This window comes from Trichoderma evansii (assembly GCF_050947405.1).
Source record: "Trichoderma evansii strain SZMC 28006 chromosome Unknown GGI43scaffold_16, whole genome shotgun sequence".
Lineage (NCBI taxonomy): Eukaryota > Fungi > Ascomycota > Sordariomycetes > Hypocreales > Hypocreaceae > Trichoderma > Trichoderma evansii.
In genome coordinates, this window is record NW_028145190.1 from 812,925 (window position 1) to 840,581 (window position 27,657).

Sequence of the window (27,657 nt, forward strand, 5' to 3'; positions counted from 1 at the left end):
GCTGCTGACTGGCTAGCACCGCCTCATCGACAGCTCATCTTTTGCTTGTCCATGCCCACAAACGAGCCAATGCCCATGTGCAAACTCGCTTTAGCTGTTTAGCAGGAACATACGTAGTAAACCACATAGTAGATCAAATTCCCGTTGACCAATTAGCTGTCTACATATAGCCTTGGATGTAACCTGCTGATATACATCGTCTGCTTGTCACTTTAGCTGTGTTTAGTACTAACATTGAACGCAAGACTACATGTACCTACATGTACTTGGATATTGTGCTGTAACTGTATTAAGGCATGTATATACGGAGTGCGTTTTCTTTATTTATCGCCTTCCACGATACCCTCAGCTTCATTCCGACCTTCATCATCATATCACGCAAATGCCTTTCGCATCTGCTCCCCGCTCTAGCAACAACTTGACAATTTCTCTTTGTTCCTTTGAATTGGCCCAGTAGAGTGCCGTCAACCCATTTTTATCTGATACATCAATTCCAGCACCATTTTCCAGCAGCAGCTTGATGACATCCTCGTTTCCAGTTTTAGCGGCCCAAATAAGTGGTGTCTGGCCGGATTCATCTGCTGCGTCAACTTCAGCGCCATTTTCTAGCAGGAACTTGATGATGGTAATATTAGCCTGCGTAATGAGCCGCTCTCTGCATGTGTACCTCCCGAATATGTCTTCATCCTCCTCATATTCAAATTTAGCGCCCCAAATAAGTGCTGTCTGGCCGTCTTTATCTGCAGCATTAATCTCGGCACCATTTTCTAGCAGGAATTTAATGGTGTTGATCGTAGCCTCCTCAACGAATAACCCTGGGTATGTAGCGACTATTAGCACTGTCAAGCCGTCTTTATCTGCTGCATTAATATCAGCCCCGTGCTCTAACAAGAGCTTCATGATATCAATATTAGCCCCATCCGCGTCAGGGAATGTAGCGTCCATCAGCGCTGTCCGGCCCTTTTTAGTTGTTGCATTAACATCAGCCCCATGCTCCAGCAAGGGCTTGACGATATTAATATTAATCTTCCCATCCTCCAGATAATCTACAGCAGCCATCAGCGCTGTGTTGCCGTCTTTATCTGCTGCATTAACATCAGCTCCATGCTCCAGCAAGAACTTGGCGATACTATTATCACCCCCCAAATCCTCGACAAGGTTTGCAGCAACCATCAGCGCTGTCTTGCCGTATCTATCTGCTGCATTAATATCAGCCCCATGCTCTAATAAAAGCTTTATAATATCAATATTAGACTTCTTATTCCCGGCAGGGTTTATAGCGACCATCAGCGCTGTCTTGCCGCCTTCATCTGCTGCATTAACATCAGCTTCATGCTTTAACAAGAGCTTAGTGACATTAAATCTAGCCTCCTGATCCTCGACAGTGTCTGCGACCTGCATCAGTACTGTCTTGCCGTCTTCATCTGCTGCATTAGCATCAGCTCCATGCTCCAGCAAGAGCCTGGCGATATCCTCCACCTCGTCCCTATAAATGCAGAAGAGCGGCGTCTGACCAAACTCATCTATTGCATTAATTTCAGCGCCATTTTCCAGTAGTGCTTTGGCGATATTCACGCAACCCATTTCTGAAGCCCAATGGAGCGGCGTTCCACCCCTTTGACCTATTGCCTCAATCTCGGCACCAATTCCCAACAGCCACTTTGTGATATCCTCGTTTGCGCAGGAGACTGCCTCGGAAAGCGGCGTCCGTCCCATACCATTGCATACGTTAATATGAGCGCCGTAATTGTACAGTTGTTTGACCATGCCCTGGTGCCCGCCTCTAATGGCCCAAAAAAGTGGCGTGTTTTCATCCCAGCTCCTAGCATTTGGATCATGCCCATTTTCAAGCAGGTTTGTAGCCATATTCTCCAATCCGAAATACGCCGCGAGATGAATGCCTATAGTTCCATAGCCAACGTTTATCCCCTGGAAGAAGGTGATATTGTCCCTGACTAATTCCTGGGTAGCGGCAGATACCTTTACTTCCGAATTAAGAAAATCTAGGATCGGCTGTGTCTCTATAGAAGTAAGAGCATGGAGGCCCCAGTGCTTCGAAGCATAGTTGTACAACGGATTCGATGCTTTCCGCTCCTCATGTTCGAGATTAGTCCTGCAAATGCCGCTCTCAAATGCGCGAAATGAGAGATACGTGACACAAGCTGTGGCGAGTTCTGTCTCTGCATCTTGAACCCAAGATCGCCCTTCACCCTCAAAGTGTTCTTGGATTGTATAGTGCGCTAATCTAAGAACGTTGCTTTCGGCGTCATACGTGACTAGGCCAGCGCAGATAGAAGCTAAAGTTTCTCTGTCTGGAATGAATTCCTCGTCTAATTCCAAGGTCCCCGGCTGAACTGCAACGGCGTGTCGAAGTTCAGTCGTAGAAAGAACCCTTTTAGCATGTATGAGCCAGATTATGACTTTTCTTGCCAATTGGTGTAAAAATTCTCCTTGATTTTCGATTCTTTCAATTGATTGCTCATATATTTTGCTAAGCGAACGAGGCAAATTTCGCAACGCTTGTCTGATATGCCCTACTGTCGGCATCTGGGCCAAAGAGTCAATATGGAGTCGCACAAGAAGAAACCTGCAATTAGTTAGACTTGAGAGTTCTCAGTAGAACATTCGGCGCAAATAACCCACATTCCATTAGAACGTTGACATATTTTAGCTTTTATCTCGTTTTGTAAATCAGGGCTTCTTAATACAAATGGCGGGAGCCTAGCCATATGATTATCCAGATATGCCTGCACATCCTCATCTTTTGCACTGATGTCGAAGCAGATACTTTGGTGAAATGCATCGACTATATCTTGGATGTATCTGGAAGTCGCAAAGATATTTATATTCCTTTCTGTTTGAAGTTTAAATATCCGAGACAAAAAGTTTTTGCGGCACCCACCTGTGTCTTGGCACTCATCCAGTGCATCGATAAGGATGAAGACTTTGGAGTAAATACTGCTGACAGTGCGCAATGCTTCTGACACTTCATCCAAAGATGGCCTTCTCAGTTCCTTTCTGCATTCTTTATAGAGAGCCTGCACACATTCTGGTATCGTGGTTTGTTTCTGGACTAGCTGTTTCAGTAGACTCTCAACTAAATCTTGGGTCTTCTGTTCATAATGCCTTCTGAAATCGCAGTACAGATACGCAATTCCTACACTGGCATCATCTTTGTATTGAGTATAGAGAAGGTCATCGATAACGGCTGCGCTCATAATAGTCTTCCCAGCTCCAGGGGCACCTGGACAGAATAGAGTCTGTTTGTCGGATTTTATAAAAGACAAATACTTGTCTGAGGCTAAAAACCAATGACAAGTTCCTGGCTGACGGATCCTAATATAGTCGCTCTGCTGGGGGGCAAAATCAATTGGCGTAAGCCAATTGAGAATTTCCTGGTGCTTTTGGTCGTAATGTACCCTAAGAAGCTCTTCAACATCTTCATGGACATCTGCAAGCAGTTAATATTTATTCACTATCATTATCAAGCTGGTCAACACTGACTCTGAAGAATATCTGCAATCCGATTCTCAGTCTCAACTTTGCTTGGAGAGATTCTAGATAAAAGATCTTTTGTATATGCTGCGGCTGTCATTGCTGCGTAGCCTTGCCACTCTTTGTTCTTATGAGAATCAGAGTAATCACAAATGCCACGAATAACCAAGCACGAAAATTGATTCATTAGTCCAGCAGCTTCCATTTCAAAGCACAAAACGTCTTTCTCTTTAATTAACTTGTCTCGAATAAGGGCATCCTTCATCACCTGGTTTGCCGAGGCAATCAAGCCATAGTGGATAGCGGGATTATCATCTTCCTCAGTCCGATCAAGCCGGACTACTATATTCGATGAGATATCGCCACAGCGGCTCGCACAATTCTCCTCTATATCCAAAGGATGAATCACCGACGATTGATAGAGTATGTCACTGGTTGGCAGCGGCCGCCCATACTTTCGCCGTAGCCTTGGTAGCTTGTCAAGAACATTGTTGATAGCCTCTTCGAGCTTGTGGCCGTGAATCTCATAATCCGCTTCAAGCCCATTCACTGCAGTTCGGAGAATTCTTGGTGGCTGATTTAGAAATCCTGTCGTGTGAAAAGTTCCATCCTGGATTGCCTTGCCAAAGTCGTACTGGAAAACGCCCCCGGTTCCATCGCAAGGAGCACTAACCACGACATCACCCAGCCGTATATCATGCCTTTGGCTTGGGGCGCCGCCGCCAATGCCAACCATTAGACCGATTCTAATGTTTGGAAAGCTATGCAACATATTCTTTGCAACGCCAGTAGCACTTGAAATCCCGTACTCCCCTTTGGGCAAGACGGCGATAACTACATTGTGCCGCCCAATCTTGCCCAGTGTATAGTCGTTATCGTCACTGGGATGCACATATTCTGGTGATTGATATTTCTCGTCAAGAAACACCTGGGCAGCAACGTACTCTACACTTAGAGCGCAGATCCAGCCGACAGTAAACTCTTCATGCGCCAAGCTTTGCTCAGTAGTGCCGGCGGCCGACCTCCCAGCATCGTCACTGATCGAACGTCTTCTCTTTTTCTGGGCCGAGGCAATGATCTTAACGTTTTCATTCTTCTCCGTGATCATATTGCCTGATTGCTTTAGAACAAGGGCGATCAATTCTGGCCAAGGTATCCGTAAACTTGTAGATGAGCGAAAGTCGTGTATGAGTGTAACAACTCCAGTAGGGATCGCGAGTACAAGCTCACCAATTAAAAGATGTATTTAAACAAGGCATCCAGAATAGGAGCCTCGTCCCTAGCATATATGTATTCCTTGGGTAAAGAGGCGGCACAAAACCAGGCTGCAGGTACAGTTAATGGCCAAAAGTCTGCGAACGCTACGCCAACTCACACCAAAACTTACATAATTTAAAAATCAATAAATAAATCTACAAAATAGATACAGCATAATTTTTATATTATAATGTTTTAAAAGACATTAATTTATTATTTTTCTAAGTTTATTTAATTATCCTACCTAAATTGGAGATTTTAATAATGGTTGAACTTGCGTAGAATTCTGCTCATACAAACTTAGGTGTATTTTTTATTTTTAGCCGTTCGTAGACTTATGTCCCCTTATTGTAGCTGAATATAGGGGACCCGTCCGTGGACCAATCATCGACACCTGGGGTGGATATCGCAAAAAGTGCGCAAATCCTACATATTTTATAAATTAGAAATAAAGAATACGTAATGTATATACAAATTTGCATTTTATTTACTCTAGCACCTTATATGAGGTTATCGTAAGCTAATTTCGACCTAAGAGGTAGATGACTATGCATAGCTACATTGCGTATGCTTTATTTTGGAAAAATGATTCAGAGTGCTACTGCAGTATAGGCCCGGTACATGTATCTACAGCTGTCAAATGATAATCGCTAATCCTGTGGCTATGCCGAGTGGGAAGTAATCTATTCAATGTCAATATCCCATTGCTTATGACATAGATATGGTAAGAGCTTCATTAACATTATTTGAAGATAGTATTGGAGGCAATACAAACAAAACCTGGGTATCCATCATCGTTCTCATGACGCCACCAAATCAAAATACAAAGACAAAATCCTCATTCTCGAGGTCCGTAATATCTGCAAAAGCCTTTCGGCCCTTGACATCCTCAGTTTGAACCCCGCTTTCTTCATCGTCCCCTTCTAGCCGGGTATCTCCGTTTTCCACAGAGAGTCTCTGAGTTCCCTCTCGCATCGCTCGCTCTAATGTTTGCATGCGCTCCACCTCCTCTGCAGTCTCTAAGCTCATATCCAAAACAATTGCACTCTTTCCCAGTGCTACTCTGCGCTTGGCGTGATGTGAATTGAGATATTTCAGATATAGTGATGTAATTCCCACAAGTACAATGACCAGGGTGAAAAACACAACATTTGCGCGTAAACCTCGTGAATATGATGGCGCTTCGTCTGGTGTAAAAAGCAAAGGACCAATAATGTTGCCCGCAGATGAACCGATAAACACGAGTGCTGATGTGCATTTGCGCTTTGTATCTCCAGCTGTGTTTTGCGCCGACCAGGAATAGATGAGTGGTGCTGCTGGGTGTTAGCATTACAAAATGTCGTTGGATTAGAATAAAACTTACTTATGCCTGTAAAAGTGGAAAGACAGAAATATCCTGCAAGTAAGACTGCTCTATGCTCAATGTCATGTGGGAAATGCAGCAGAATCGAAAAGCCGATGATTGGTGGGATGCACAAAATGGCAATGACTGGCCCTTTGAGCTTCCACCTCATTGAGACATACGCACTCAATGAAACAGCCAAAACGTGAGAGAATCCAACTGGTACGTTGAACAATATTGTCTGGAACGGATCCGTCACAAAACTTTGGATGATGAGTGGCCCAAACGTAGATATGCCGTTGGAAGGTACTGAGATGCAAAAGATCATGATGACCCATAACCAGGTCTTGATGTCTCTTAGGGATTCAAAAAAGTGAGCATATCTCCACTCTCGCGACATGACTCCCATCTGATTATTGCGAAGACGCTCTATTGCAATAATCTTGTCATCGTCGGTGAGGAATTTCGCTTCGGTAGGGGAATCCGGCATCCAGAAGAACATAGCCCCAGAGACTGCGACCGTAACGATACCGAAGAAAAGAAAGATAATCTTCACCATGTTAGAGAAAGAGACATGGAGATAGAGCGGTCTTCCTTACCTGGTATGGCCTCAAAGGTGAATGAATACTGGCAAGTCCATATGTAATAAGACTCCCAAACTACACCTTGTTAGTGGCCAAAAAGATTGTGAAAGTCACCATCGTGTACTTACCACCCAAGTCAAGCCATTCATGCAGTACCAAGATCCGATTCTCAGCGTTTGCTCTCTATCGAAGTGTTAGTGTTATTCGATGCCCTATGACAACAGCCCCAAAGCAATATCATACCTTCGTCTCCACCACATCTGCGTGATAGCAACAAAGGCTGGTCCCACGCAAGCTTCAAAAGCACCCAAAAAGAAACGGGAAACCATCAGCTGTCCAAAATTATGCGCCCATGTCATCAAGGTCAAAGTAATCCCCCAGGCGAGAACCATAGCGCTGGTAAATTTGCCAATAGGAAGCTTAACTAGGGCCCAAGCTATGGGCAGCTGCATAATAAGCTGAGCTAGAAAAACAATGCTGCCGAGCCACGAGAACTGGTCGCCCACTAGATCTGTGTCGTCGATCAGGCCAAATATTGATGCGTATGACAGCGTAGCCTTATCGAGAGCTTGGAGAAAGTATACGGAGAGCATGAGTGGAAGCAGAGCGAGATCGATGCGACGTAGGATGCGGGCGTCGTCGGCTGGGGAAACCGTTATGACCTCGTCTGGTGAGCGGCCCAGCTTGATGAGCAGCATCGCGGCCGCATCTCGATGGTTTTTTAGCTGCGAATCTGCATCGGATGCGTGAGATGGTCCATCAGGCCTCTCGTTGTCTTCGTTTGCGTCTTCATCTTGGCTCAAGGCCCGGTAAGGATTGGACGAAGCTGAGGGCTGCGATGACGGCAGTGCGAGCTTGACGGCCGTCGAGAAGAGCTTTGAAAGCATGGCGCCGGCGCAAGAAACGATGGCATTTAAAGATGGTGCACCCAAAAAAGAAGGGCTCTAATCTCTACCAAAAGAGCGGCTGCTGCGATCGCGTCAGGACATGAAAGAAGATGAAGAATAACAAAGGAGAGTTCGAGATGTGCACTGTAAGAATGTCAGCAGAGCTTGGGGCCCCCGATGACGTTCCATTGCATGCTCCGGCTGCCAGGCACATCATCGCCAGATCTAGGCCACCCTAGGCGCTGAGTGATGGCTGACAGGGCTCTTGTTTTAGCGCTCTTGTTTTAGCGCTCATCTGGAGTGCACGTGCTAAAAGCATCTGAGAACTAAAGGTCAGACATTGCAATTTCGAATTTCAGCCATCAGTATCCGTAAGGGCTGGCGAGATGCTGCAGTAGCTCCATATAAGGTAGCTTGAATTCAGCTCCTGAATAGCGGTTTGCCAAATTTCCCCCATATCAAACCTTCAATGTTTGCGGCGACGGTGGTTCAGTGACCGCATATTTACATACCTACACCGTGTATGCATGTTTGTACTTGGGCGGTTGCTGCAACAAAGACTCTTGCTGGAATGTGACATGAAGCGTCGAGCAAACTGCTGTTCGCGAAGCAAAAATCGGGAAGCAAAAATCGGGAAGCAAAAATCGGGAAGCAAAAATTGGGAAGCAGATAGTAAAGGCAGAGCAGCAGCAGCAGCGCCACCTTGGAGGCGATCCAGGTAATATAACTTGCCCTCTGTTTGTCATTCTCAGTGCTTGAGATATTTGGCCACTGATGTGTGCATATGAGGCACTAATTACACGCAGTAGGCCGTCTGAGCTCTCCCAGAACCACAAATCGTGATACTTCCCATATCATCCAACATACAATAGACGCTAGCAGAATCGTAATGCCATTATACTATTAAGCAAACAACCAAAAGCATTGAACTTACAGGGACCCGTGTTCTCGCCTTGACCTTCACAAGGACCTGCTGCAGGGATGAGACATAGATCTCCTATTGGCCAGAGCAGAGATCTACTTACAACAACTGTGACCCTAAAAAAAAAAAAGAAAGAAAGAAAGAATAAGGAAGAAAATATATTCTAACTTGTTTGGAGTGAAAACTACATATTCGAAAACGAATGCCAGGTCAAAGGTGGCGTAACCCAACATGCATGTGCAGATGACCCTGAGAGCTTATCAATCGCTCCCGGATATCGCTCCATATTGATGTAACTCTACCTGCATCTTCAAATCCGGATAGCCATTAGTTGACTCTTCTGGCTGGTCCATTGAATATATGAATAGCCGCCCACATGCCAGTACAACCACTTTCCCCATTCAACCTCTGCAACTGACTCGATGGATTCGCCCGGCGGTAAGGCGTCGGCCGTAACAAGGTGGAGTTGCGGAGCGGCTCAGTAGTGCTCTGTTCGTGTGGTTGGATTTAATATTTCCTGTGGTCCTCGTACGAAGCAAGTGACTATGGATTGCTACGGTGCTATGCAGCTTGGACGTTGAATACCACATGTATTGGCAAATTGATGGCCATTGTGGCTGGATCTTGGGGCTGCGTATGGAGCACTTCGTAGGGTTTGATCAATAGCAGATTACCAACGTGCATTGTGGTGTATGTAGGTACCCACGTAAGAGTGGTGTCAGCTATGACTTTAAATTGTCGATGCTCCGTGCTTGCTCTATTGTTGATTCGCCGATTCACTGTCCCCGTGTGGATATGCCCTTTGGAGAGGCATACAATAGGCAAACAGATGATGATCTGCTAATCCGGCTGTAGCTGTATGCGGGCCGCGGATGATAGCCCAGCTTGATAATGGGTTACCCGGCTATCCTGCCAACTCATTTGGGACTTTCCTCCGAGCCTTGCGGCAGAGGAATGAATCCTCAGAGGATTATATTGGGCAGCTGATTGATGCTTCACCCTCAAATAAATTAACTATTATACTATTACGTTCGACTCATTGAATTAGAAGTGAAAACTGTGGATCAATGCCGCGGATAGTAGTCACACGAACAGTCTCTTGGTCACTGCTGCTATCGACCAACAGTCCTGTATTTCTGATAGAAAGATGAGCTACTGCTCACTTGAACGAACACAGACCTTATTTAGACTGCATGTATCCATAGTCACCCACAAATCGCATGGCCCACATGAATTTGACTTCTAAAACACGATCAAATAAAACGAAGATAGATGTTTATTTTTCCCGGGTTCACGTCGAATCTATTTATCGCCTTTTGGCCATCTTCTTTCGAAGTAGCGCAAGAGCCGTTATCATATTTACGATATGACTTCTCTTTCGGTTGATCTTAACGTTCACCTGCTCCTTTTTGCTGGGTTGATCGTCGCATTCATGATCTATGCCGTTTATCAGGCTGCACTGCCCAGACCCTTGCCCGAAATCCCATACAACCTAGAGTCAGCCCAAAGATTCTTCGGAGATGCGCCACTTTTCAAGAAAGCAAAATACCGTCGACAGTGGCTATGGAGCCAGCCACGAGAGCACGGTGCTCCTGTATCTCAGGTCTTCCTATTCCCTTTTCGCCGGCCCACTGTTCTGGTGACCGACTATCGTGGGGTTGTAGATATCTGTTCGCGACGATCAAGAGAATTTGATAGGGGTGATAGGAATAAAGAGTGTATTGGAGTGGTGGCTCCAAATTTTCACTTCACGATGCAGACTGCAGATCCTCAGTTCCAATTTCACAAGAAGCTTATCCGAGATCTAATGAAACCCAAGTTTCTTAAACAGGTTCGTGCCAAGGTTGAACGTCCTTCCAGGCAAGGAACTGTATTCTAATGACAGTATTAGGCATCAGCACCTCAAATTTATGAGAAAGCTCTCGTTCTCATTGCACTATGGAAATTGAAAGCGTCCAAAGGACATGGCAGACCATTTTCAGTGAACAACGATCTCTATTCAGCAACACTTGATATGATATGCGCTGTTGCATTCGGAATGGAGGATACAAGCCCTGCTCTACAGCACGAGATTGCTCATGTGCAAGCCATTAACCCTACATTTCCTAACGTCGAGGGCAAGCCTGCTTATTTTCCACCAGCTCCTATCACACCTGAGCTTGAAGGTCTCTTCAACATCCCAGAAATGGTGTCGATAGCTCAAGCAAGCCCGTTTCCTTCATTTTCACAAACCCTCGCTTTGCTCAATTCAAAGCATGCGCGAGCTCATTGGAACAGGAAAACTCTAATAATGCGTCAGACTGACAAGAGTCTACAGAGACTTACTTTAGCCGGCTTACCTGAATGCAAAAGTGCCCTAGATCAACTGCTATGGCGAGAGATGAATGCTGCGAAGGAGAATGGGCGACTACCAAACTACTACTCGCCTGCTATTCGAGATGAAGTAAGGCCACTAAAGGCAATTTATTTCTGATGTGCTTATTCTAATGATGATATATAGCTTCTTGGATACCTCCTTGGCGGCCACGATAGCACCGCCGCTACTTTGTGTTGGTGGGTGAAATACATGTCAACCTACCAGTCAGTCCAGACTCGGCTTCGGGATGCCCTGCGACACGCTCATCTTGATGCTTGCCAAACATCTCGACTGCCCACGATAGAAGAAATCTGCGATACTTCTGTTCCATATCTGGACGCCGTCATGGAAGAAACGCTTCGATACGCCTCTATTGCAACTCTCATCGTCCGAAGATCAACTTGTGACACACAGATATTAGGGTATCAAATTCCCAAGGGCACAGACATAATGATGTCGCTGACGGGCCCATCAATTACAGAGCCTGCTTTACCGATTCGCGAAATGTCGTGCTCTTTGGAATCACAAGAGACCAAAGATAAAGTCCTCCCCTGGGGAGAAGATGTATCTCGGTTTAAGCCGGAGAGGTGGCTTAAAGTTGTAAAAAATGCCGATGGTAAAGAGAAAGAAATTTTTGACTCGCACGCTGGGCCAAATCTCGCCTTCTCAGCCGGCATTAGACAGTGCTTTGGGAAGAGACTGGCATATATGAAGCTGAGGGTGGTGATTACGCTGTTGATATGGAGCTTTGAGTTCTAAAAGTTGGATTCATCGTTAAACGGAGCGGATATTGTAGAGAGGTTAGTAAATCTGCCAAAAGATTGCTATGTCAAGCTCGCGAGAGCATGATTGAGATGGTACTGCTAGAATTGGCGGTATTTAACACGAATACCCTTTCATTCGCAGGGATGTTTCTAGCTGGGTGCTATAGAGGCATTTTATACAAATTAGATGACTCAGAAATAATGACGAAATGATCTTATGAGCTTGCTATCTAGCATTTATGAAATCTAACAAAAAAAAAGTCTAACTAATTTTAAAGAAATAGTTTCCCGTCTATTTCTAGGTCCCTGCCTTTTACTCACAATCGCCATCCGTATATGCTTGAATTGGTTTTTTATATCTGTATTTGCAGCATCAAAACTTCTTCACGCAGCTTCAACAAGCGCAATAGGTGCTGCTACTGATGACTCTGCGGCTTCAGCTTCGCGAGTCTCGGCCCACCGGTTCAAAAGGCTCAAATAGGCTTGCCAGAAGACGCTAACAATGCCGCTGAAGAGAGATCGATATTGCAGCGGTATATAGGTGAGGTTAAAAGCCATGACAAAGGGCCAGAGTTTCCAGGAATTGGTCCAGCTTGTGACCCAGGTATCTTTGACGCGCTGGATAGCGCCGCCGATGCCGTGACCTGCGAGCAAAGCTTGCATGCCAAAGAAGTAGACATTGATGCTGGCGGCAAAAATGAACTGATTCATGAGTACTTTGACTCCCAGAGAGAGTGCACGAGATTTATAATTAAAGTGTTTGGCAAGAAACATAAACCTTTAGGGGTGAAAAGACGGGCAGTTAGCATGACATTTTTGGTGTGAAACTCAACAGCAGAGAATATATGTCTAGGTACTCACCATGAATAAGCGGGAATGGCCATACCGGCTCCGACGATCATAGTTCGGACTGATCTCAAAGGGTCGTAATCATCATCATTTGTGCTTTGAGCACCCAGGTCGGCCAAGAAGAATATGAACGTTGTAGTTATCGTCTGAGTCACCCAAGGCCTCTTGTGCTGAGATCGCCCGTAAGCCTGGGCCATGCGAGTTACCGGCCCCAGACGCTGCCATAGTGGACGAGAAATGACTGCATTTGGCGTTGTTGTTGCTGCTGCTGTGGCCACGCTACTGTTTGGTAATTGTTTTGATATCTGATCTTGAATTTGTGACGATGACTGTGGTGATGAGGATGACTGGGCGCGGATTTGGTGCCTTGGCCGGAACGCCAATTGAAGTTGCCGCCGGATAAGAGAGCGAAAAGGAGACGACGCCATGCCTGTGGAATACTTTTCTTATTCGTTTAACGCTTTTCCCTTCTTTCCCTTCTTTTTTTTCTTTTATATTTTGTTTCAAGCTGATATTCTATATGATATCATAGTTTGAATAAATCAACTTTGTCAAGCCGGGCCGGGGGGTGAGACTCCTGAATATAAGTAGCGCTATTATAAATACGAATCAAAGCCACGCCTTTCCTTTGCTGAATCCTTTGACAAGGCGCCGCCGGCGTCGGCATCGGCATTGTCATTCCGAGGCCTGCCATTTGTAAGCCGTAATAGGAAATTTTCGGACCTGAGGGCTCAATCCAAGCTGTGGCTTAAGCCCGAACATAGGCTCGTATATTAATTAACATGTCCTTCGTACTATTCCCGGCTATGTCCAAGTAGTCTTGCTCTAATTACGTTTTTTTCTGCTAAAGGCTGCAAGACTAGGAATTCTATCTGCGAGGAGATATCTCTTCCATCAAACTTTCAAAGATGCCTGCCGTCGATGAGCCCTCGCTACCCAGAGCGGCTATACTCAATTCCGACATGGAGCCCGCAATACTATTATCTACTAGTATTATGGAGAAACACAGCTATGCCATCCAATAATTCTCGAGTTATGATTTATGCAAATCGACATAGGGCCCAACATAACGCGTTACGGACGAGGACTAGCTTGAAGCGTTAATCCTAGCAGTTGCTTGGAGAAAATCAGGAGCTTCTTCCACCAAAAGCTTCCACACCCCTCACCGTAATAACCTCCCAATTAGCGTGGAGCTTACAAGCAACGAGCTTCCCTTTGTCGAAAGTATCCATTTGTCTCATTATCACTGATTAGGAAGTCCTGCGCAACCTTCACAATGAGCGACTCCAGCTTGACTGAGACTGAGACTCAGACGAGCCGGACGGCGGCCAGCCAGTCGACGCCGTCCGTCAGCGGCAGCGCTGATACTTGCACCAGCCCAAGTAGCGGTAACAGTGCAAGTAGCGGTAACTTGATGATGGACGACCTTTGGGTCGCGTTGCCAAAGCCCAGCCAGAACCACGTCCCGGAGTCGTTGCCGGACCGCATTCGCAGGATCAGAGTCGATCTAGAGGAGCTCGAGGTCTTTTACAGCGTCTCCGTGTCGCCGGGCCGCCACGAGCGTCTCCGCCGGTACTTCTCAGACGAGCTCAAGGCCCTGTTCAGCCTCGACTTTGAGGCCATGAACCAGTCGGACAAGATCGACTTTCTGCTGCTCCGCAACTTCCTCCGCCGCAAGTCCCACGGGCTGTACGCAAAGAAGGAGTCCAACAAGGAGATTCAGCGTTTGATTCCCTTTGCCCAGCTCATCACCGCCCTGTGCGAGGCTCGTCGAGATGTCGACCCACTGAATAATGAACGCGTTGCACAGCAGCTCGACGACATTGCCAAGCTGGTCAGCCAAGTCAAGGAGGGCATTGAGCATGACCGGATCAAGATCTCCAAGACGGCTGCTTACAAGGCATCTAAGACGGTCATCGAGCTACGAGGCCATCTTCAGGAATTCTTCAGTTTCTATTCGTCGTATGACCCCATGTTTGACTGGTGGGCGTCGGCACCATGGAAGGCAGCCGACCTCGCACTGTCTCAATTCATTCCCCTCATTCAGACCAAGTTGGCGGGAATGCATGAAGGAGAGACTGGAGACATCATTGGCGAGCCAATTGGTAGGGAGGCCCTGATTAACGAGCTGGAGGCTGAGATGATTGTCTACTCCCCTGAGGAGCTCATCAACCTTGCCAAGGAGCAATTCCAGTTCTGCGAGGCCCAGATGAAGACTGCATCCGTCGAGCTTGGCTACGGCGATGATTGGAAGAAGGCACTCGACTCTGTCAAGAAACACTTTGTCCCTCCTGGCGAGCAAGCAGGCTTTGTGAAGAAGCTGGTTCGTGAGGGCTCTTCCTTTGTCAAGGAGCACGACCTGGTCACTGTCCCACCATTGGCAGATGAGGTATCTCGCATGACCATGATGAGTCCCGAGATGCAAAAGGTCGCACCCTTCTTCTTGGGTGGACCATTGATCATGGTCTCTTACCCCACCGCCGAGATGTCACACGAGCTGAAGAAGATGGTTATGCGTGGCAACAACAGACACTTTGCCCGCGCTACGGCATTCCACGAGATGATTCCCGGCCACCGCCTTCAGCTTTTCATGTCCGAACGACACAACAGCCACAGACAGCTATTCACGACGCCGTTCAGCATCGAGGGCTGGGCCATGTATTGGGAATACGTGTTCTGGGAGCGAGGTGACTTCTTCGAAACGCCAGAGGACCGCATTGGAACTCTGTTTTGGAGAATGCACCGCTGCGCTCGTATCATCTTCTCTCTCAAGTTCCATCTCGGTCAGATGACGCCGCAAGAATGTATTGACATGTTGGTCGACTGGGTTGGCCACGAAAGGTCCACAGCCGAAGGTGAAGTCAGAAGGTCGTTCAATGGCGACTACGGCCCCCTTTACCAGGCCGGCTACATGGTCGGCGCCGTGCAGCTTTTCGAGCTGCGAAGGGAGATTCTCAAGAACGGCCACTTGACTGAGAAAGAATTCAACGATTCGTTCCTTAGGGCCAACTTTATGCCCATTGAGCTCTTCCGAGCCCTGGTTCTAGATTTGGAGTTGCATCCCGATTACACACCCAATTGGAAATTTTACGAATAAATCATGAACTTGAGTCTTGAATCACGAAGTTAAGCCTTGAACGATCAGAAACGGAAGCGACCAAAAAGCAAAATTGAAATTGAACACTTTTTTTATTATTATCTCGGTTTTGGAATTGGATTTGAATTTGGACCCTCTTTGGATTTTTTCAAGAGATTGTATTATATCGCGTCGTCTGCATGCATCTGCTCTTGATCTCGTTTAGCAAGTTTTCGTATTGCGCACACAGCCACAGCAAACTGCATAGCGAGCGATAATTACATGTAGTTAAACAACGGTTTTTCTTTTTTTCTTTTTTTTTTATTTGGTCTCTAATGGTTTATGAGAATTGTTTTTACAAATTAGCTGTTACTCAAATATATTGATTCCAAAGCGTGCGTGGCCATTTCGCATCTTCCGCGGACCTTGCGGAGATGTATTGAAGCTCGTTATATGTTAACCGATTACTAAAGCGGACCTAGGTCTGATTTTTAGACAAATTTATTTTACTAAATATGTAAAGACTTGAGAAAGAAAAGGTAGTGCTATATTCCTATGTATCTGTGGCAAAACAAAGTAATAATATATACGTGTAAATATAACGAAAGTGCCTGTCCTCCTTCTACCAAACGCCAGATGTATGCTCTTCAATGCTCTAAATGATTGACAGTCATCCACTTTAAATGTCTACTCCATCTTCATTGAGGAGCTCCAAACAGCTGTCGTACCTCCTCTTCAATCTCCTAGTGCCTATCTGACTCAGGCTCCCGACCGGAAATCCGCCTGCGCGTACAATCGTCCGTGAACTATCCGCATCTCCCTGAGTAGTGGCAACACGTCCACTGGTAGAAGCCCCATGAGAATCTTCGAGAAAGCTCTGACTCAAGTACAAAACTCTCTGCAGCTCTTCCTTCATCGAATCCATGGCGTCTTTCGCCTTCCTCTTTTCCTCTTGCATTTCGCCCCTCATCCCGCCATTTTCAGCCCGAAGGACGTGAATGGTTTCGCGAGCAACCCGCAGCGACTCAGTAACTCTATCAATCTCATCACGCAGTTCTGCGATCCGCGTATCACGAACTGAGAGAGCTGCACCGTGATGCTTCTTGATAGCGATCGACTGTCGGGCAAAATCAGCCTCGGTGGAGCTCATCTCCTTGAGAAGCTCTGCGGTTTGAGCAACTGCTTCTTCAATCTTTGCTTCTAGCTCAGCGATTGTAGCATTTTTGGCGGAGAGTAGCTCTTCGTTTGACTTTTGTTGAGCAACGTGCGTTTGTATTGATTCACGATGCTCATTCTCCATACGCTCTATTAATCCTTCGAGCTCTGAGATATCACGAATGTAGCCATCAACAGCACCTTTGAGTCGGTTGTTGCCGATTTCAAGCTCTCTAATTTGACTGTCTTTCTCATCCAAGGCACGATGTGCCTCAGCAACTTTGATATTGAGCTCTTCCATGACGGAGATTCGTGAATCGAGCTGCTTACGTAGGGAACGTTCTATTTCATGGTATTCATCAATAGAATCTTCATCTTCTCTTGTCTTCTTTGACAGGGTTCGCAGACGATCCAGTAGTAGATCCAATATGTCGGCACCATGGGTGGTAGGAGGCAATTTGGCCTCTCCTGGTGCGAGATACTCCAGCTCGAGGCGGGCTGCTTGAAACCCGGAAGCCAGCGACATAATCATCTCGATGGCATCGGTGCCTGGAAACCCTAATTCAGTTATGATGTTGGTAAGATGTGCAACTGCCGCAGCTTGTTCGGACATGGTTTGTAATAGTAATTGGACTTGGTTCTCGACTGCTTCGAGAGATAATGTCCCTCTTTTCTTTAGAGTGCCATCTGATAGAGCGTCACTTATGCGCGCACCCAAGGCAGTATACGAATCCAATGTTGCTGTCAGTTTCTGTACTTCCAATTCCAGAGATGCAATCTCGTCTTCCAGCTGCTTCTTATCTGCGTCGGAAAAATTCAGTTGCACCTCAGTATGAGCATCCGGCGACACATCCTTAGAGAATGGCGATACAAGCCTAATTGGACTTGTTGCGGGAGGTGTTAAGAATGGATATCTCGCTCGAGGTGGCGTCTTGACCTGCGCGGTTGTATCACCGAATTGATCCTCATCTTGAGCCATGTCCATGAGATCATCCGTTGATGCAATACTTGGTGCTGATGGCCATTCGCAGCTAAAATACTGAGTGGCTTCCTCGCTTGGTATACTTTTTGTCGCGAGCTGGCCTTTGAGTTCTTTTACTTGCTGCTCCAGATCCCAAATCCGTTCTGTGTCGAAGATCATAGTAGCGTTTTGCATTCTGTAGATTTCCCTGTCACGGGCTCTCAACTCGGCCTTGAGCTTGGTAATCTGTGCCTTGGCTATTTGCTCATTGCGCCGCTTCTCCTGGTCAATTTTACTAAGCATATCGCGGAGGTTGCTGCGGCGCACCCGGCGCTCAACTCGGCCATCAATTGTCTGGTGAAGATTAACAGCCGCAGGTTGGCCATTTGACCAAGGAGCTAATCCAGCACCGCTTGCGGGGGCGGCTGACCGTCTATTCGAAGCTGAAAGAGATGTGCGCCGCACCATTGGTGTAAGACCACTCGAATGTATGGTAGAGCCTGGGTCAGAATGCCAGGCACCTCTCTTCCTTCGGCGAGGGGTCCTTGGAGCAGTCGATAGAGCCTGACGCTCTTCCGATCTGACAGTCATGCTCGTGCTGCATCGCCGGCCTCGGCGCAACGCAATAGCAAGGTTTAAATCCTCCATTTTGATGAATTCTGCGGTATTTTTTGGATTCTCTCTTTTTATTTTCACACAAATCACTCTTGAACGCGGCTTAATGAAAGCATGAACCCGGCCAAATGATGGGGAAACATTACGGCATGGCACATTGGTTGGGTACAATTTATGGCACCATCAACTTCCAAACGGCATCCAACATAAACAACCCACATGAATGCATACTTGTAGGCACAACCCAGACCGCGTCAGAGACTTGCCCCTCATCTGCCATGAGCGTGTTCGCGCATAGATTCGTGTAGCCCTTGCGGCCAACCCATGCCCGAGCCGGGTCTCCTTTTGTTTACATGTTGCCTGCTCGAGTTTAGCGCCCGAATGGATCGGCCAGCCGGCCCCGCTGCCTCCGGGGAAGCTCTATATTATGTCTCAGACTGCAAATTACTATCTTCCTAAGTGGATAATATGCTATCAACGAGGTTAAGAGTTAAATATGCACGTTCGAGAGAATACATGAGATCAAAAAAGCCCGTGCATTTTCACTGCTTTCTGGGGTACAATCAGGGCACGCTCATATGAAGATTACATCCAGATACCAATTACAGAGAAGGACAAACACGCAAGTAACGCGGCATTGAATGTAAGTAGATGCACAATTTTGAATCAAAGAAGCGGATCCAAGACTGAGACAAAGGCTAATTGAAAAATGACATTGTTATTGTTATCCTGGCATGCAGCCAAGCCCATCAGGCCAGCTGGATTAGCAAGATAGGTTCCAAACCGTGGAGAAGAAATAAATAAGGGAATTGTTATTCGGCGCACCAGTCGAAGTTAAAGTCGCGAATTCTAAACTACATGTTCCTATGAACCATTCTTAGAAATAGCCGTGTTGACAATTCCATCAACCTTCCACTGCCATCCATCGGCATCCAACCTAAACACCACAACATCGCTTCCAGATTTCGCATACACGGTCTTGTTATCATTTGTCGCAAAGCTATCAAAGTTCATGTCCACATCAAATCCAGGTCCTGCAATCCTTGGGATGTCAATCCCCACGCGATTCTCTTTAATGCTCCCTCCTGAACTCATATAGAGCAAAGCGAATTCGTAGGGAAGCGTCTGAGCCGGATCTTTGCTTTCACCATGGCCAGTACGTACCCACGCAAGTTGGCTTAATCGTGATGATATGGATATTCCTTGGCCATTGGAATCTAGATTGTAAAGCTCAGTTAGTACTATTAAATCTTACATTGACGCGCAAGCACATCGCTCGTAGTCACCTACCTAAGAAAGTTTTGTCCAAGAAATGGCACTCTACTTCCTTCTTTGAGGATGCATGAAAATCCAACGAACATTCCCAGGGCGATATTTCTTCACTCTCTTCAATCGCTATCAATAGTCCACTAAAGGAACCATCGGAATCTTGCCTCTTATTTTGCCAATCACCTGCAATCGCATGACCGATGCCTCCCCGATCTCCAATCTTGCGGCGTCCGGTAAAGGGGCCAAAATCGACCGAGTACCAATCATCATCGTTCTTGGGGTCCTCTGATATTGCAAGCCGCAAATTACCGTCCGGATCTTGATACGACAATACCACAACATTTGTGGTATGTTCACCTCGGTGGAACGCCGCTGAGAGCATCGACATCTCATGCGCAGCGGGGCCGCTTTTACTACTGCTAGACATACCTCCACGACTCCAGCTACCTCTCGGCTCCATAAAGACATGTGAAACAGTATTATTCTCATCAAGGTAAAATAAATGCGCAATAGTGGTATCGTCTGCCACGGCAGCCATAGGAGTCCCATTCTTCGCTTGCGGTGCATCTTTCAGTAAATCGTCAATACGTCTTCGACTTTTGAGATTAGACTCTCCATCCAGGTAAGAAAGAGATCCCGTTTCATCTTGCCAGATTAAAATTTCCAAGCTATCTTCGCTATTCTCGCCATCAACAAAAACTGAAGCGAGATTCGACGATGACAGAATAGATGATGGGCTTGAAGAGAGAGTCGTCGCACTCGCTGTTGTAGTTATAGAAGATGGTCTGCTCATGGATATAGTCGATGAAGAAGAAGAGCTATTTGTGACATTAAACACGCCTGTCAAGGTTATAGGCGATGTAACCATCGCCGTTACAGACTGCGTTATGGTTTCCTTTGGATGCGTCTTCATCATCAAAAGTGACTTTCGAGTTACTTTTACCACCACGATTATGCAGCTTATGAACGCCGAAATTACTGTCATTAATATTGTAAATGGAAGCATTTTCTTCTTATAATACCAAGGCTTTCTAGGAGGATCTCTCTGTAGTTGATAGTAATGGTCTCGCGCGGAGTTTGGCTGTCCCTCTCTGGATCTCCCCGAGGGGCCTTCCACGGTTGTTGAGAGGGGCACTTCATGCATAGTAGGTTGACTTGGTTGTTGCATTATGTAAGAAATGTCGAATATCGGCAGCATTTTGAAATATTTCTATGGAAAATCTCTGCTGCAGCTTTTGAAGTCAAGCCAGTGTCGTCTTTTAAACGTATGCGCGGCATGGGGGTTACAAACTTATATACGAATGGAGCTGACAAAATTGTTGATGAAAACGGGATCAAGAACACGACCAGGGTCAAACTTTTATTTATTAGAATATTTATATATATACTACAGTGATAAAATGAGTGATATACAAGGATATGAGCAGCACAATTGGTCATTATCACAGAAAGCAGCTTAAAGAGCTCGCAGTCAGGCCTATTCAAGACAAAAAGTAGCAGTGATAGTGGTCACCAGAGGCCTTTATGTATGGTACCTGGTATTAAGGATATCTTGCACATGATATAATAGTAGTGACAAAATTTTATCCGCCTATACAAGCAAATCATAATATGTGTTTGCCATAGATCGCTGATGACGGCAAGGGAGGCACATGATGCTTAGCCAAACAAGTTTCACAAGATGCACGCATCATCTCGGCGGTGCTAGTAGTTAGCACGATTTCCGAATGATATAGAACAGCTAGAATAAATCATTGCGAGTATTTGGAATGTCTTCTGGATTTGTTTTCTTGCCTGTAGGTAAAAGAATATAGAATCGCCCTGTTGGAGGCGAACGAGTGTCCTGTATAATTAATATATATATCAATTGTTTACCGCATAATCAATGAGTCATAAAATGAAAAATATGTCTGAATTATTAAATAAATAAATAAATAAATATTATTCCATTCACGAGAATAACTTGGTGATTCACTGAATAACTCCGGCCCAAGTGACCAGAGAAAAATGAGGAAATCTCAGCGGGAAATTCAAAATGTGTCCGAAGTTGGTTGAGAAATAGCTATGCAGCTTGGATAATTCTTCAGTCAGCGAGAAGTTGTAACAAAAAATGAGCACTTATAGATTGAGTGATTGCTGAATTATGGAATTATAGTATGACGGACAGAGCAGCAAAAGACTGATGACTAAGCTAAATTACTGCCTCAATAATGGTCGCAAAGGGCGCTGTAACGCAAAGTGAGGCAGAGCCTGAGCGAGTTCCGCTTCAGCTCACCGAGCGCGGCCAAGCCCCCATAATAGCCGCTCGCGCCTGACTAACCTGCCAACGTCCACTGTCAGCAGCGCCTTCAAACAACGTTAAGGCGTCCAGATTACCACCGATAACGCCTAAAGTGTCTGAGCCAGGCCCATAATACACGGCATTCGTGACTCGCATTATTTCTCTTCCTCAGCCTCATGTCTGCATTATTGCATATTCCTTACTCTTACTCCTAATAGCTATTTACGGCAGCGCAACACCAAAGTCCCATCCTATCCTAGGAAAACAGGAAAATGACGGCGATTGTAGGTGCCGAATGACGCATGCAAGCAATGTAGAAGCCATGTCTGCGCCGGCACGCAAAGTTAAGTTCGTCGCGTCAGATCCCGCTCGTGGCGGTTTGCCCGTGAAGCGACGGCAGGTCCAGCAAGCCTGTGAATCGTGTAGACGGAAAAAGGTAATCGCAAATCTTATTTCCAATGAGATTCGCAAGTTCGCCGAGTTTCACAACATCTTTTTGCGGCTTTGCTAACGGCGTTGTGCGGCTGGCAGCGAAAATGCAACCATGCGGAGGACGCCGCCGCTGATGATTTCTCACTGGACGACCACAAGGGCCTGCCAGATGCGTCACCCTCTCAGTCCTCGTGAGTCTTTCCTCACAGTGTCACCAAAGCAAGCTGAGCTTGGACATTGACCAGATCTAGAGCCTCTATATCGTCTCTCACGCCCTCGGTTCGTGCGAGATCGCTTGCCGGGGAAGATGGCGTACCATCAACAACCAGGGTCAGCCTGAGCGCTGACTTGTCGCCCATCGCACGGCGTTCTCTTCCGACAGGCTTCAATCATGGAGAAATTCCAGCAAATGCGCCTGCCACTCCCCAGCTTGCGCCGAATGTTACCAACAGGCCTCAGTCATCGCGCTTCGTAGGAGACTTGAACCCAGAAGGCATGTTCATGGAGGCCGCAGTACCCAACGTGACTCGGGCTTCTTCACAGAAAGGAGACGTTGGTATCTGGTTTCCGGCTGCCGGGACCGGACAGCAGTCTCAGTTCATCACCTCTCGCCCTCCACCTCTCATGGACAGTTTTATGCTTCCTTTTGTTCGAGAGCATTGTCTGTCTTGTATGCCCCCTGAGGAAGACTATGTCAAGTTGAGGGCGATTTTTCTGCAAAAGGTCCACCCGATCTTTCCCGTTATCCCAGAATCTGCTCTCCATGGCCCTACGGATAATCCTGCCCACATTGCACTACGACAGCTCGCGTGTTTGGCAGCTGGCTCTGATCCAGAAATGATCTCGTATCTGCGGCTGAAAAATAAAGGTCCCAAGCTGCTGCCCCCTGCGGAATTCTCTACCATACTCTCCTCCTCAGTTCGTGCCATGTTGGAAACTAGCATTATTCCAGATCGGGTGGTGCACATACAGGCACTCACTATGCTGTCCCTCTACACTCAGCCTACCTGCGCTGAGGAATCCGATTTACCTGCCCAGCTTGGAGGTAGGGCGATACACCACATTCAGACTTTAGGCCTGCATCTTCTTCGCTACGACGGGCCCAATTACGGCGACTTGGAAAATCTTTTTTGTGCAGTTTGGGCGCTAGACAGAATTAATGCTGCCATGTATGGGCGGCCGGCTCTAATCCACGAGCGAGATATTGGAGCCGATCTCGATGCCTGCATCAAGAAACGCCCGCCCGCCTTTCGGCTTTTATTGTCCGTGGCACAATGGCTGGATAAAGTGGTGGAATTATATCGCCCAGGGCCCAGTGCCCAAGTTTCAGGGTTTGATAAAGTGGCATATATCGATCTTCCCGTTCTTGAAGCAATGATTGTAGACGCAGATGCGTTAAAAGTCCCGGCATCTCTCATTGGTAAGCCCTTGACATGTCAAGTACGATCATGCCTTTGTATCTAACCAGTTAATAGCTACTGTTGAAACATTCTACCACGCCGTCATAATCTTATCGTGCCGACTGCCACGGCCAGGGACAGTAATCGCTGCCTCAACGCTGCCACCACCATCCGCCAATGCTCGCCGCTCTCTAGCAGCCGAGCGCATCGCATGCGCAGTACCAAGAGACTGCCTTAGCTCCCTTCCTTTTATTCCCTACGCCGTATCACTCGCTCTGAGTGTCGAATATCGAAAGATGAGACACAGCCGGCTGCCCATGTTTCGCGCAAGAGCAATGAACGCTTTCAGGCGAAACTGCGATCTCCTCCGGGCATACGGAGACCACTACTGGAGTGCCCGCGTTGTCTCCGGGCTTGGAGAGCGCGTCCTGAGAGAGATGGAGCGCGCGGCCAACACGTTAGCCAAAGAGCTCAGTCCTCAGCCGGCCGACGTACCGGCCAAGTTGACGGTTGATGAGCAAGAAGGGCCCACTGCTGCACAAGATTTGGGAACAAATACGTCATCAGGCGACACTACAACTATCAATTCCGCTGCAGGCTTCGATAATGTCATTGACTTTTCCATGATCAATTCTATCTCAGGTCAAGATGTTTTTGGGCATATCGATCCCAACTTCAACCTAGACGCCGTGGAAGATGCTCTAGAAGCAAATCTGGATATTGGCCTCCCCTTTAACTGGGCAGACTGGGGTCAATTTGCTTCATACTGAGATGGATAATTCACTGCTTTTAATAGAGTTGGATCGAAAGTGCTCTTCTATAAGTAATCACTTACTTAATATATAAATGAGGGTGCTTCTGCGTGTAAAGAAGCGAGGCTATAGGCTGTTTTTGGAAGGCGTTTCAAGGTAGCTTGTTGTCGACATCACTAGCGGATTGATCTGTCGCTGTCAAACAAATTTTGCGTAATAGGCGCTAATAAATGTAAATAATCTAGGGAACAAATTAAATTGGATACCATTTTGCTCTTCTCGTTGCTTGCTTTCTCAGATAGATAAAGAGAGGGGGGAGAAAAGAATTTTGCACAAAAGGAGATATTTCATGATGAATAAACAGCAAAAAAGAAATGTTCTCCGATACTGGGAATCGAACCCAGGGCTGCTCGGCACTCGAGTAATGAGAGCGAGCGATGTTAGCCACTACACCATATCGGATGTGTTCTTGTTGAAAGCAGCTACCCTATTAGCTACTATACAGCGAAGAACAGCGTATGAACTGCTCCCAAGCTATTTTTCAGAAAAGCTACAATTCGCTAACATAAAGCTGTTCAAGGTCATTTGGCATATCGTATCAGAACGTTAGAGCCGATTCGCAGTACATAGACTATATATGTAAAGTAAATTCCTTGGAAACATGCCATCACGAAAAAAAGCGCAAATAACAAGCAGTGAGTAGAGAATAAAATCCGAAAATTGGTACATGTCTCGCAACCAGGGTATCAAAGTAATTCATTCATATCGACGCTGATGTGTTCTTCACAATTTACCAACCGTAGTTGATATCAGCAGCAGGCAGCCATGCGCCTCGCATATGCAGAGTGTGAGGTTTTATGCTAAATATGTCCTACGACCTTTTTTCAGATCTTTCTTTCCCATATTCGAGATGGTATGCGTATTTGAATAGGCCAGCGCAAAGCATAGCCGTTCATGGATGTCGTAAAGAAGGGTCAAGACTGCCCTTGCAGTGCCCAGTCATCCGGGCAGAGCGCTCGGGGTCTGATGCTTCTCTTTGGCTGCTTTCCCGGAAATCCGTAGAGTAGCGTTATTATGGGTTTGTATCGCTGGTTGGTTGCCGTATCTTTGGATCGGTTGTATTGCGATTGGAGCGATGTATAGTAATTCGTTTCGAGTCCACGACAGGTTCATTCACTTCGTGGGAGGCTTAGTAGATATGTCGGTTGGTCTCCCACGAGCCTGGTTTTTCAGTTCGCCGAGAAAATGTTTAAGGAATCCGTCGGTTCGATTTCCTGGGTTGGGATCCGCTACAACGAACCATCTCGTCAGCCCAGCATTTTACGCCAACCAACTCTCCTAGAGGATCAAAGTATCCTACCTGTAGCTTCTCCTGGTGCTAGCGGCTCGTGCGGATTCCGGCCGTACTGTTTCTCGTTGATCGCACGATGGATTCGGCCGACGGCCCGGTGGAAGCCTGGCACGCGAAGAATCTGGAGCCAATGGTGAGCAATCAGCAGTTCAGCGGGAGAGAGTAGCGGTGCACCTACAGATTCAACGATTCTGTCCTCAAAGGCCTGGATAAGGCGCAGCGCATACCAGTAGGGCGACATGATCTCTGCCGTTGCTATGGGAGGAGTCGCAGCATTGGGTGGCGGAGTTGAGATTGAGAGGAGGTCGCGATTAATAATGATGGGCAAAAGTTACTGATATGGGCAGTAGTGGACAAAGGTAAAGCTGCATGTACCTTTCCAGCAGTACTTAGCAGCGGAGGTACACACTTTCACATGCGCGATGCCAGGATACCCTGCAATTAAAGACAACCACAATTGGAAAATGAGAAGCTCTGTTTAAACGCGATGATATAGCATGTTATATGGGATAATTTTGTTTATTTTACTAATTATTTATCTCTTGTTTTTCTGAAAAGAGAACATGTCGGGTATTGATTGAAAGGCGCTCTTTGTCAAAACATAAAAACACCATGTGTAGAGTGCTTGTTCCATGGTAGTTTGGTAATCCCATAGTCATCATAATCCATTCAAACCAAAAAGCCCACTGTTGAAACTAGCCAGTGGCCCCTCCTTTTTGTCTCCATCTCAATGCCCCAATACTTTTCTAGACTCTTAAGCGAATGAACCGCTGTATGCCTCCATGTAATCGGTCTTGCCCAGAGGGACGCCCTCCTTGCGCAGAATGTTGTATGCAGTGGTCAAATGGAAGAGGATGGTGGGCATAAAGTAGCCATTGGCGTAGCTAGCACCGGGAATCTGGACGGTGCCCCTGCTGCCCAGGCCAAGGGGAACGGTCTCGGTCTGGCGCTTGTTGATGAGGTCCTTGTCGGCGGCGGCGAGGATCTCCTCAGCCTTGGCAATGCGGCTATAGCAGTCGGCGTAGGTCTCGATCTTGCCCTCCCAGGCGTGAGGCTCAACGCCCTGCAGACGAGCGGCAATCTTGATTGAGGTGTCGGTGACCATGAAGACCTGGAAGGTCAGAGGCAGCATGTCCTCGTAGATTCTAGCTGCCAGGAGGCTGGCGCCGTTTGGTGCGGCCTCGCCCTTCTTGAGGATGTTGGAGAGAGACTTTAGGGCATTTTTAGCCACGGGGATGGTGGCATCGTAGAGAGAGTAGCTCATGGTAGGCGGTGTTATGTGATTGGGTATGTTGTTAGAGGGAAGAGTTTGGACGTGAAGAGTTTCAGCGATGGTAAGATTGAGGCGGTTGGTGCTTGGATTTACTAAACATCTATCGAGAGCGGGAAAGCTCTTAGACATATATATACACACATAATGAATCATACCATACACCAATCCCCCTTCCTGAATAGTACGCAAGTAGCCTGGTCCACACGCTGCAAGTGCTACGTGTATGTAATGGAAATTACTTATTTACAGCTGAGGAGCACTTGGCGGTCCATGACGCTAAACAGACTCCATCCATACCGCTTTGCTCCCACACTTGGCTCTTCTTACCGCTTTGAGACAGAGGTCGTAGCAGGCAGCTTACTAATTAGAATCACATCGAACCGAGTTCCGCCCTTGAATGCGGTCAAGCCAAGCGAGATGCCAACCCCGTGGAGCACAGGATGCGACAGAGAGTGTAGGATTTAGAGCGTATGCAGTGGCATTATCCTATCAGATGTTACGCTGCATGCAGGGCAGAGCATTGAGGGGAAGGACAGCGTCAATTGGGCTCGAAAGACTCGCGGTTCAAGCATGCCCGACGACCCGAAAGGAGGCTCAGAGTCGACGATCTACGGACTAGATTCAAGCGACGTTTGC

At 46.8% G+C, this 27,657-nt stretch overlaps 10 protein-coding genes and 1 non-coding gene across 11 annotated transcripts; 3 read left to right on the plus strand and 8 right to left on the minus strand.

The window, feature by feature from the left end:
• Positions 1 to 265: 265 nt before the first annotated feature.
• GGI43DRAFT_111181 (ankyrin repeat-containing domain protein) lies at positions 266 to 4,809 on the minus strand. Its single transcript, XM_083198921.1, has 3 exons — positions 3,505 to 4,809; positions 2,644 to 3,451; positions 266 to 2,587 (listed from the first exon to the last, which is right to left on the minus strand). Exons 1-3 carry the CDS (start codon positions 4,601 to 4,603, stop codon positions 370 to 372), a joined length of 4,125 nt encoding a protein of 1,374 aa, XP_083058705.1. The 5' UTR covers positions 4,604 to 4,809; the 3' UTR covers positions 266 to 369.
• Positions 4,810 to 5,233: 424 nt separating this feature from the next.
• On the minus strand, positions 5,234 to 7,821 carry GGI43DRAFT_111258 (major facilitator superfamily domain-containing protein). The gene is made up of 5 exons (XM_083198922.1): positions 6,922 to 7,821; positions 6,807 to 6,861; positions 6,694 to 6,753; positions 6,116 to 6,644; positions 5,234 to 6,065 (listed from the first exon to the last, which is right to left on the minus strand). Exons 1-5 carry the CDS (start codon positions 7,563 to 7,565, stop codon positions 5,569 to 5,571), a joined length of 1,785 nt encoding a protein of 594 aa, XP_083058706.1. The 5' UTR covers positions 7,566 to 7,821; the 3' UTR covers positions 5,234 to 5,568.
• Positions 7,822 to 9,676: 1,855 nt separating this feature from the next.
• On the plus strand, positions 9,677 to 11,826 carry GGI43DRAFT_410629 (cytochrome P450). The gene is made up of 3 exons (XM_083206633.1): positions 9,677 to 10,318; positions 10,379 to 10,930; positions 10,988 to 11,826. Exons 1-3 carry the CDS (start codon positions 9,854 to 9,856, stop codon positions 11,600 to 11,602), a joined length of 1,632 nt encoding a protein of 543 aa, XP_083058707.1. The 5' UTR covers positions 9,677 to 9,853; the 3' UTR covers positions 11,603 to 11,826.
• Positions 11,797 to 13,072, minus strand: GGI43DRAFT_111296 (Mpv17/PMP22 family protein). Its single transcript, XM_083198923.1, has 2 exons — positions 12,469 to 13,072; positions 11,797 to 12,385 (listed from the first exon to the last, which is right to left on the minus strand). Exons 1-2 carry the CDS (start codon positions 12,882 to 12,884, stop codon positions 11,992 to 11,994), a joined length of 810 nt encoding a protein of 269 aa, XP_083058708.1. The 5' UTR covers positions 12,885 to 13,072; the 3' UTR covers positions 11,797 to 11,991.
• A 74-nt stretch (positions 13,073 to 13,146) lies between these two features.
• Positions 13,147 to 15,926, plus strand: GGI43DRAFT_410631 (uncharacterized protein). Its single transcript, XM_083206634.1, has one exon. The coding sequence runs from the start codon at positions 13,733 to 13,735 to the stop codon at positions 15,551 to 15,553; it is 1,821 nt and encodes a 606-aa protein (XP_083058709.1). The 5' UTR covers positions 13,147 to 13,732; the 3' UTR covers positions 15,554 to 15,926.
• Positions 15,927 to 16,043: 117 nt separating this feature from the next.
• On the minus strand, positions 16,044 to 18,969 carry GGI43DRAFT_111316 (uncharacterized protein). Its single transcript, XM_083198924.1, has one exon. The coding sequence runs from the start codon at positions 18,294 to 18,296 to the stop codon at positions 16,212 to 16,214; it is 2,085 nt and encodes a 694-aa protein (XP_083058710.1). The 5' UTR covers positions 18,297 to 18,969; the 3' UTR covers positions 16,044 to 16,211.
• Positions 18,970 to 19,127: 158 nt separating this feature from the next.
• On the minus strand, positions 19,128 to 20,400 carry GGI43DRAFT_428894 (uncharacterized protein; the record flags this gene model as incomplete). Its single annotated transcript, XM_083209033.1, has 2 exons — positions 19,128 to 19,480; positions 19,554 to 20,400. 2 exons carry the CDS (start codon positions 20,398 to 20,400, stop codon positions 19,128 to 19,130), a joined length of 1,200 nt encoding a protein of 399 aa, XP_083058711.1.
• Positions 20,401 to 21,824: 1,424 nt separating this feature from the next.
• On the plus strand, positions 21,825 to 24,780 carry GGI43DRAFT_410640 (Zn(II)2Cys6 transcription factor). The gene is made up of 4 exons (XM_083206635.1): positions 21,825 to 22,249; positions 22,345 to 22,436; positions 22,497 to 23,665; positions 23,721 to 24,780. The coding sequence occupies exons 1-4, from the start codon at positions 22,109 to 22,111 to the stop codon at positions 24,413 to 24,415; spliced, it is 2,097 nt and encodes a 698-aa protein (XP_083058712.1). The 5' UTR covers positions 21,825 to 22,108; the 3' UTR covers positions 24,416 to 24,780.
• Positions 24,777 to 24,859, minus strand: GGI43DRAFT_t159. Its single transcript has one exon. It is a non-coding gene; the product is annotated as a tRNA-Glu (tRNA).
• A 711-nt stretch (positions 24,860 to 25,570) lies between these two features.
• GGI43DRAFT_385824 (uncharacterized protein) lies at positions 25,571 to 25,989 on the minus strand (the record flags this gene model as incomplete). The annotated part of the gene is made up of 2 exons (XM_083203707.1): positions 25,571 to 25,686; positions 25,758 to 25,989. 2 exons carry the CDS (start codon positions 25,987 to 25,989, stop codon positions 25,571 to 25,573), a joined length of 348 nt encoding a protein of 115 aa, XP_083058713.1.
• A 219-nt stretch (positions 25,990 to 26,208) lies between these two features.
• GGI43DRAFT_410643 (DUF1993 domain-containing protein) lies at positions 26,209 to 27,232 on the minus strand. Its single transcript, XM_083206636.1, has one exon. The coding sequence runs from the start codon at positions 27,172 to 27,174 to the stop codon at positions 26,503 to 26,505; it is 672 nt and encodes a 223-aa protein (XP_083058714.1). The 5' UTR covers positions 27,175 to 27,232; the 3' UTR covers positions 26,209 to 26,502.
• Positions 27,233 to 27,657: the final 425 nt, after the last annotated feature.

Bases quoted from the DNA above. Each gene is read 5' to 3' on its own strand.
- GGI43DRAFT_111181 (XM_083198921.1), bottom strand. From the start codon at position 4,603: ATGATCACGGAGAAGAATGAAAACGTTAAGATCATTGCCTCGGCCCAG. The intron at 3,452-3,504 runs GTCAGTGTTGAC...AACTGCTTGCAG, and splicing joins GATTGCAGATATTCTTCAGA to ATGTCCATGAAGATGTTGAA. The intron at 2,588-2,643 runs GTGGGTTATTTG...AACTAATTGCAG, and splicing joins TGTCAACGTTCTAATGGAAT to GTTTCTTCTTGTGCGACTCC.
- GGI43DRAFT_410629 (XM_083206633.1), top strand. From the start codon at position 9,854: ATGACTTCTCTTTCGGTTGATCTTAACGTTCACCTGCTCCTTTTTGCT. The intron at 10,319-10,378 runs GTTCGTGCCAAG...TGACAGTATTAG, and splicing joins AACCCAAGTTTCTTAAACAG to GCATCAGCACCTCAAATTTA. The intron at 10,931-10,987 runs GTAAGGCCACTA...GATGATATATAG, and splicing joins CGCCTGCTATTCGAGATGAA to CTTCTTGGATACCTCCTTGG.
- GGI43DRAFT_410643 (XM_083206636.1), bottom strand. From the start codon at position 27,174: ATGATTCATTATGTGTGTATATATATGTCTAAGAGCTTTCCCGCTCTC.
- GGI43DRAFT_111316 (XM_083198924.1), bottom strand. From the start codon at position 18,296: ATGGAGGATTTAAACCTTGCTATTGCGTTGCGCCGAGGCCGGCGATGC.
- GGI43DRAFT_111258 (XM_083198922.1), bottom strand. From the start codon at position 7,565: ATGCTTTCAAAGCTCTTCTCGACGGCCGTCAAGCTCGCACTGCCGTCA. The intron at 6,754-6,806 runs GTAAGTACACGA...AACAAGGTGTAG, and splicing joins TGAATGGCTTGACTTGGGTG to TTTGGGAGTCTTATTACATA. The intron at 6,645-6,693 runs GTAAGGAAGACC...AACATGGTGAAG, and splicing joins CACCTTTGAGGCCATACCAG to ATTATCTTTCTTTTCTTCGG.
- GGI43DRAFT_410631 (XM_083206634.1), top strand. From the start codon at position 13,733: ATGAGCGACTCCAGCTTGACTGAGACTGAGACTCAGACGAGCCGGACG.
- GGI43DRAFT_111296 (XM_083198923.1), bottom strand. From the start codon at position 12,884: ATGGCGTCGTCTCCTTTTCGCTCTCTTATCCGGCGGCAACTTCAATTG. The intron at 12,386-12,468 runs GTGAGTACCTAG...TCACCCCTAAAG, and splicing joins GCCATTCCCGCTTATTCATG to GTTTATGTTTCTTGCCAAAC.
- GGI43DRAFT_410640 (XM_083206635.1), top strand. From the start codon at position 22,109: ATGACGCATGCAAGCAATGTAGAAGCCATGTCTGCGCCGGCACGCAAA. The intron at 22,250-22,344 runs GTAATCGCAAAT...TGCGGCTGGCAG, and splicing joins AATCGTGTAGACGGAAAAAG to CGAAAATGCAACCATGCGGA. The intron at 22,437-22,496 runs GTGAGTCTTTCC...GACCAGATCTAG, and splicing joins GCGTCACCCTCTCAGTCCTC to AGCCTCTATATCGTCTCTCA.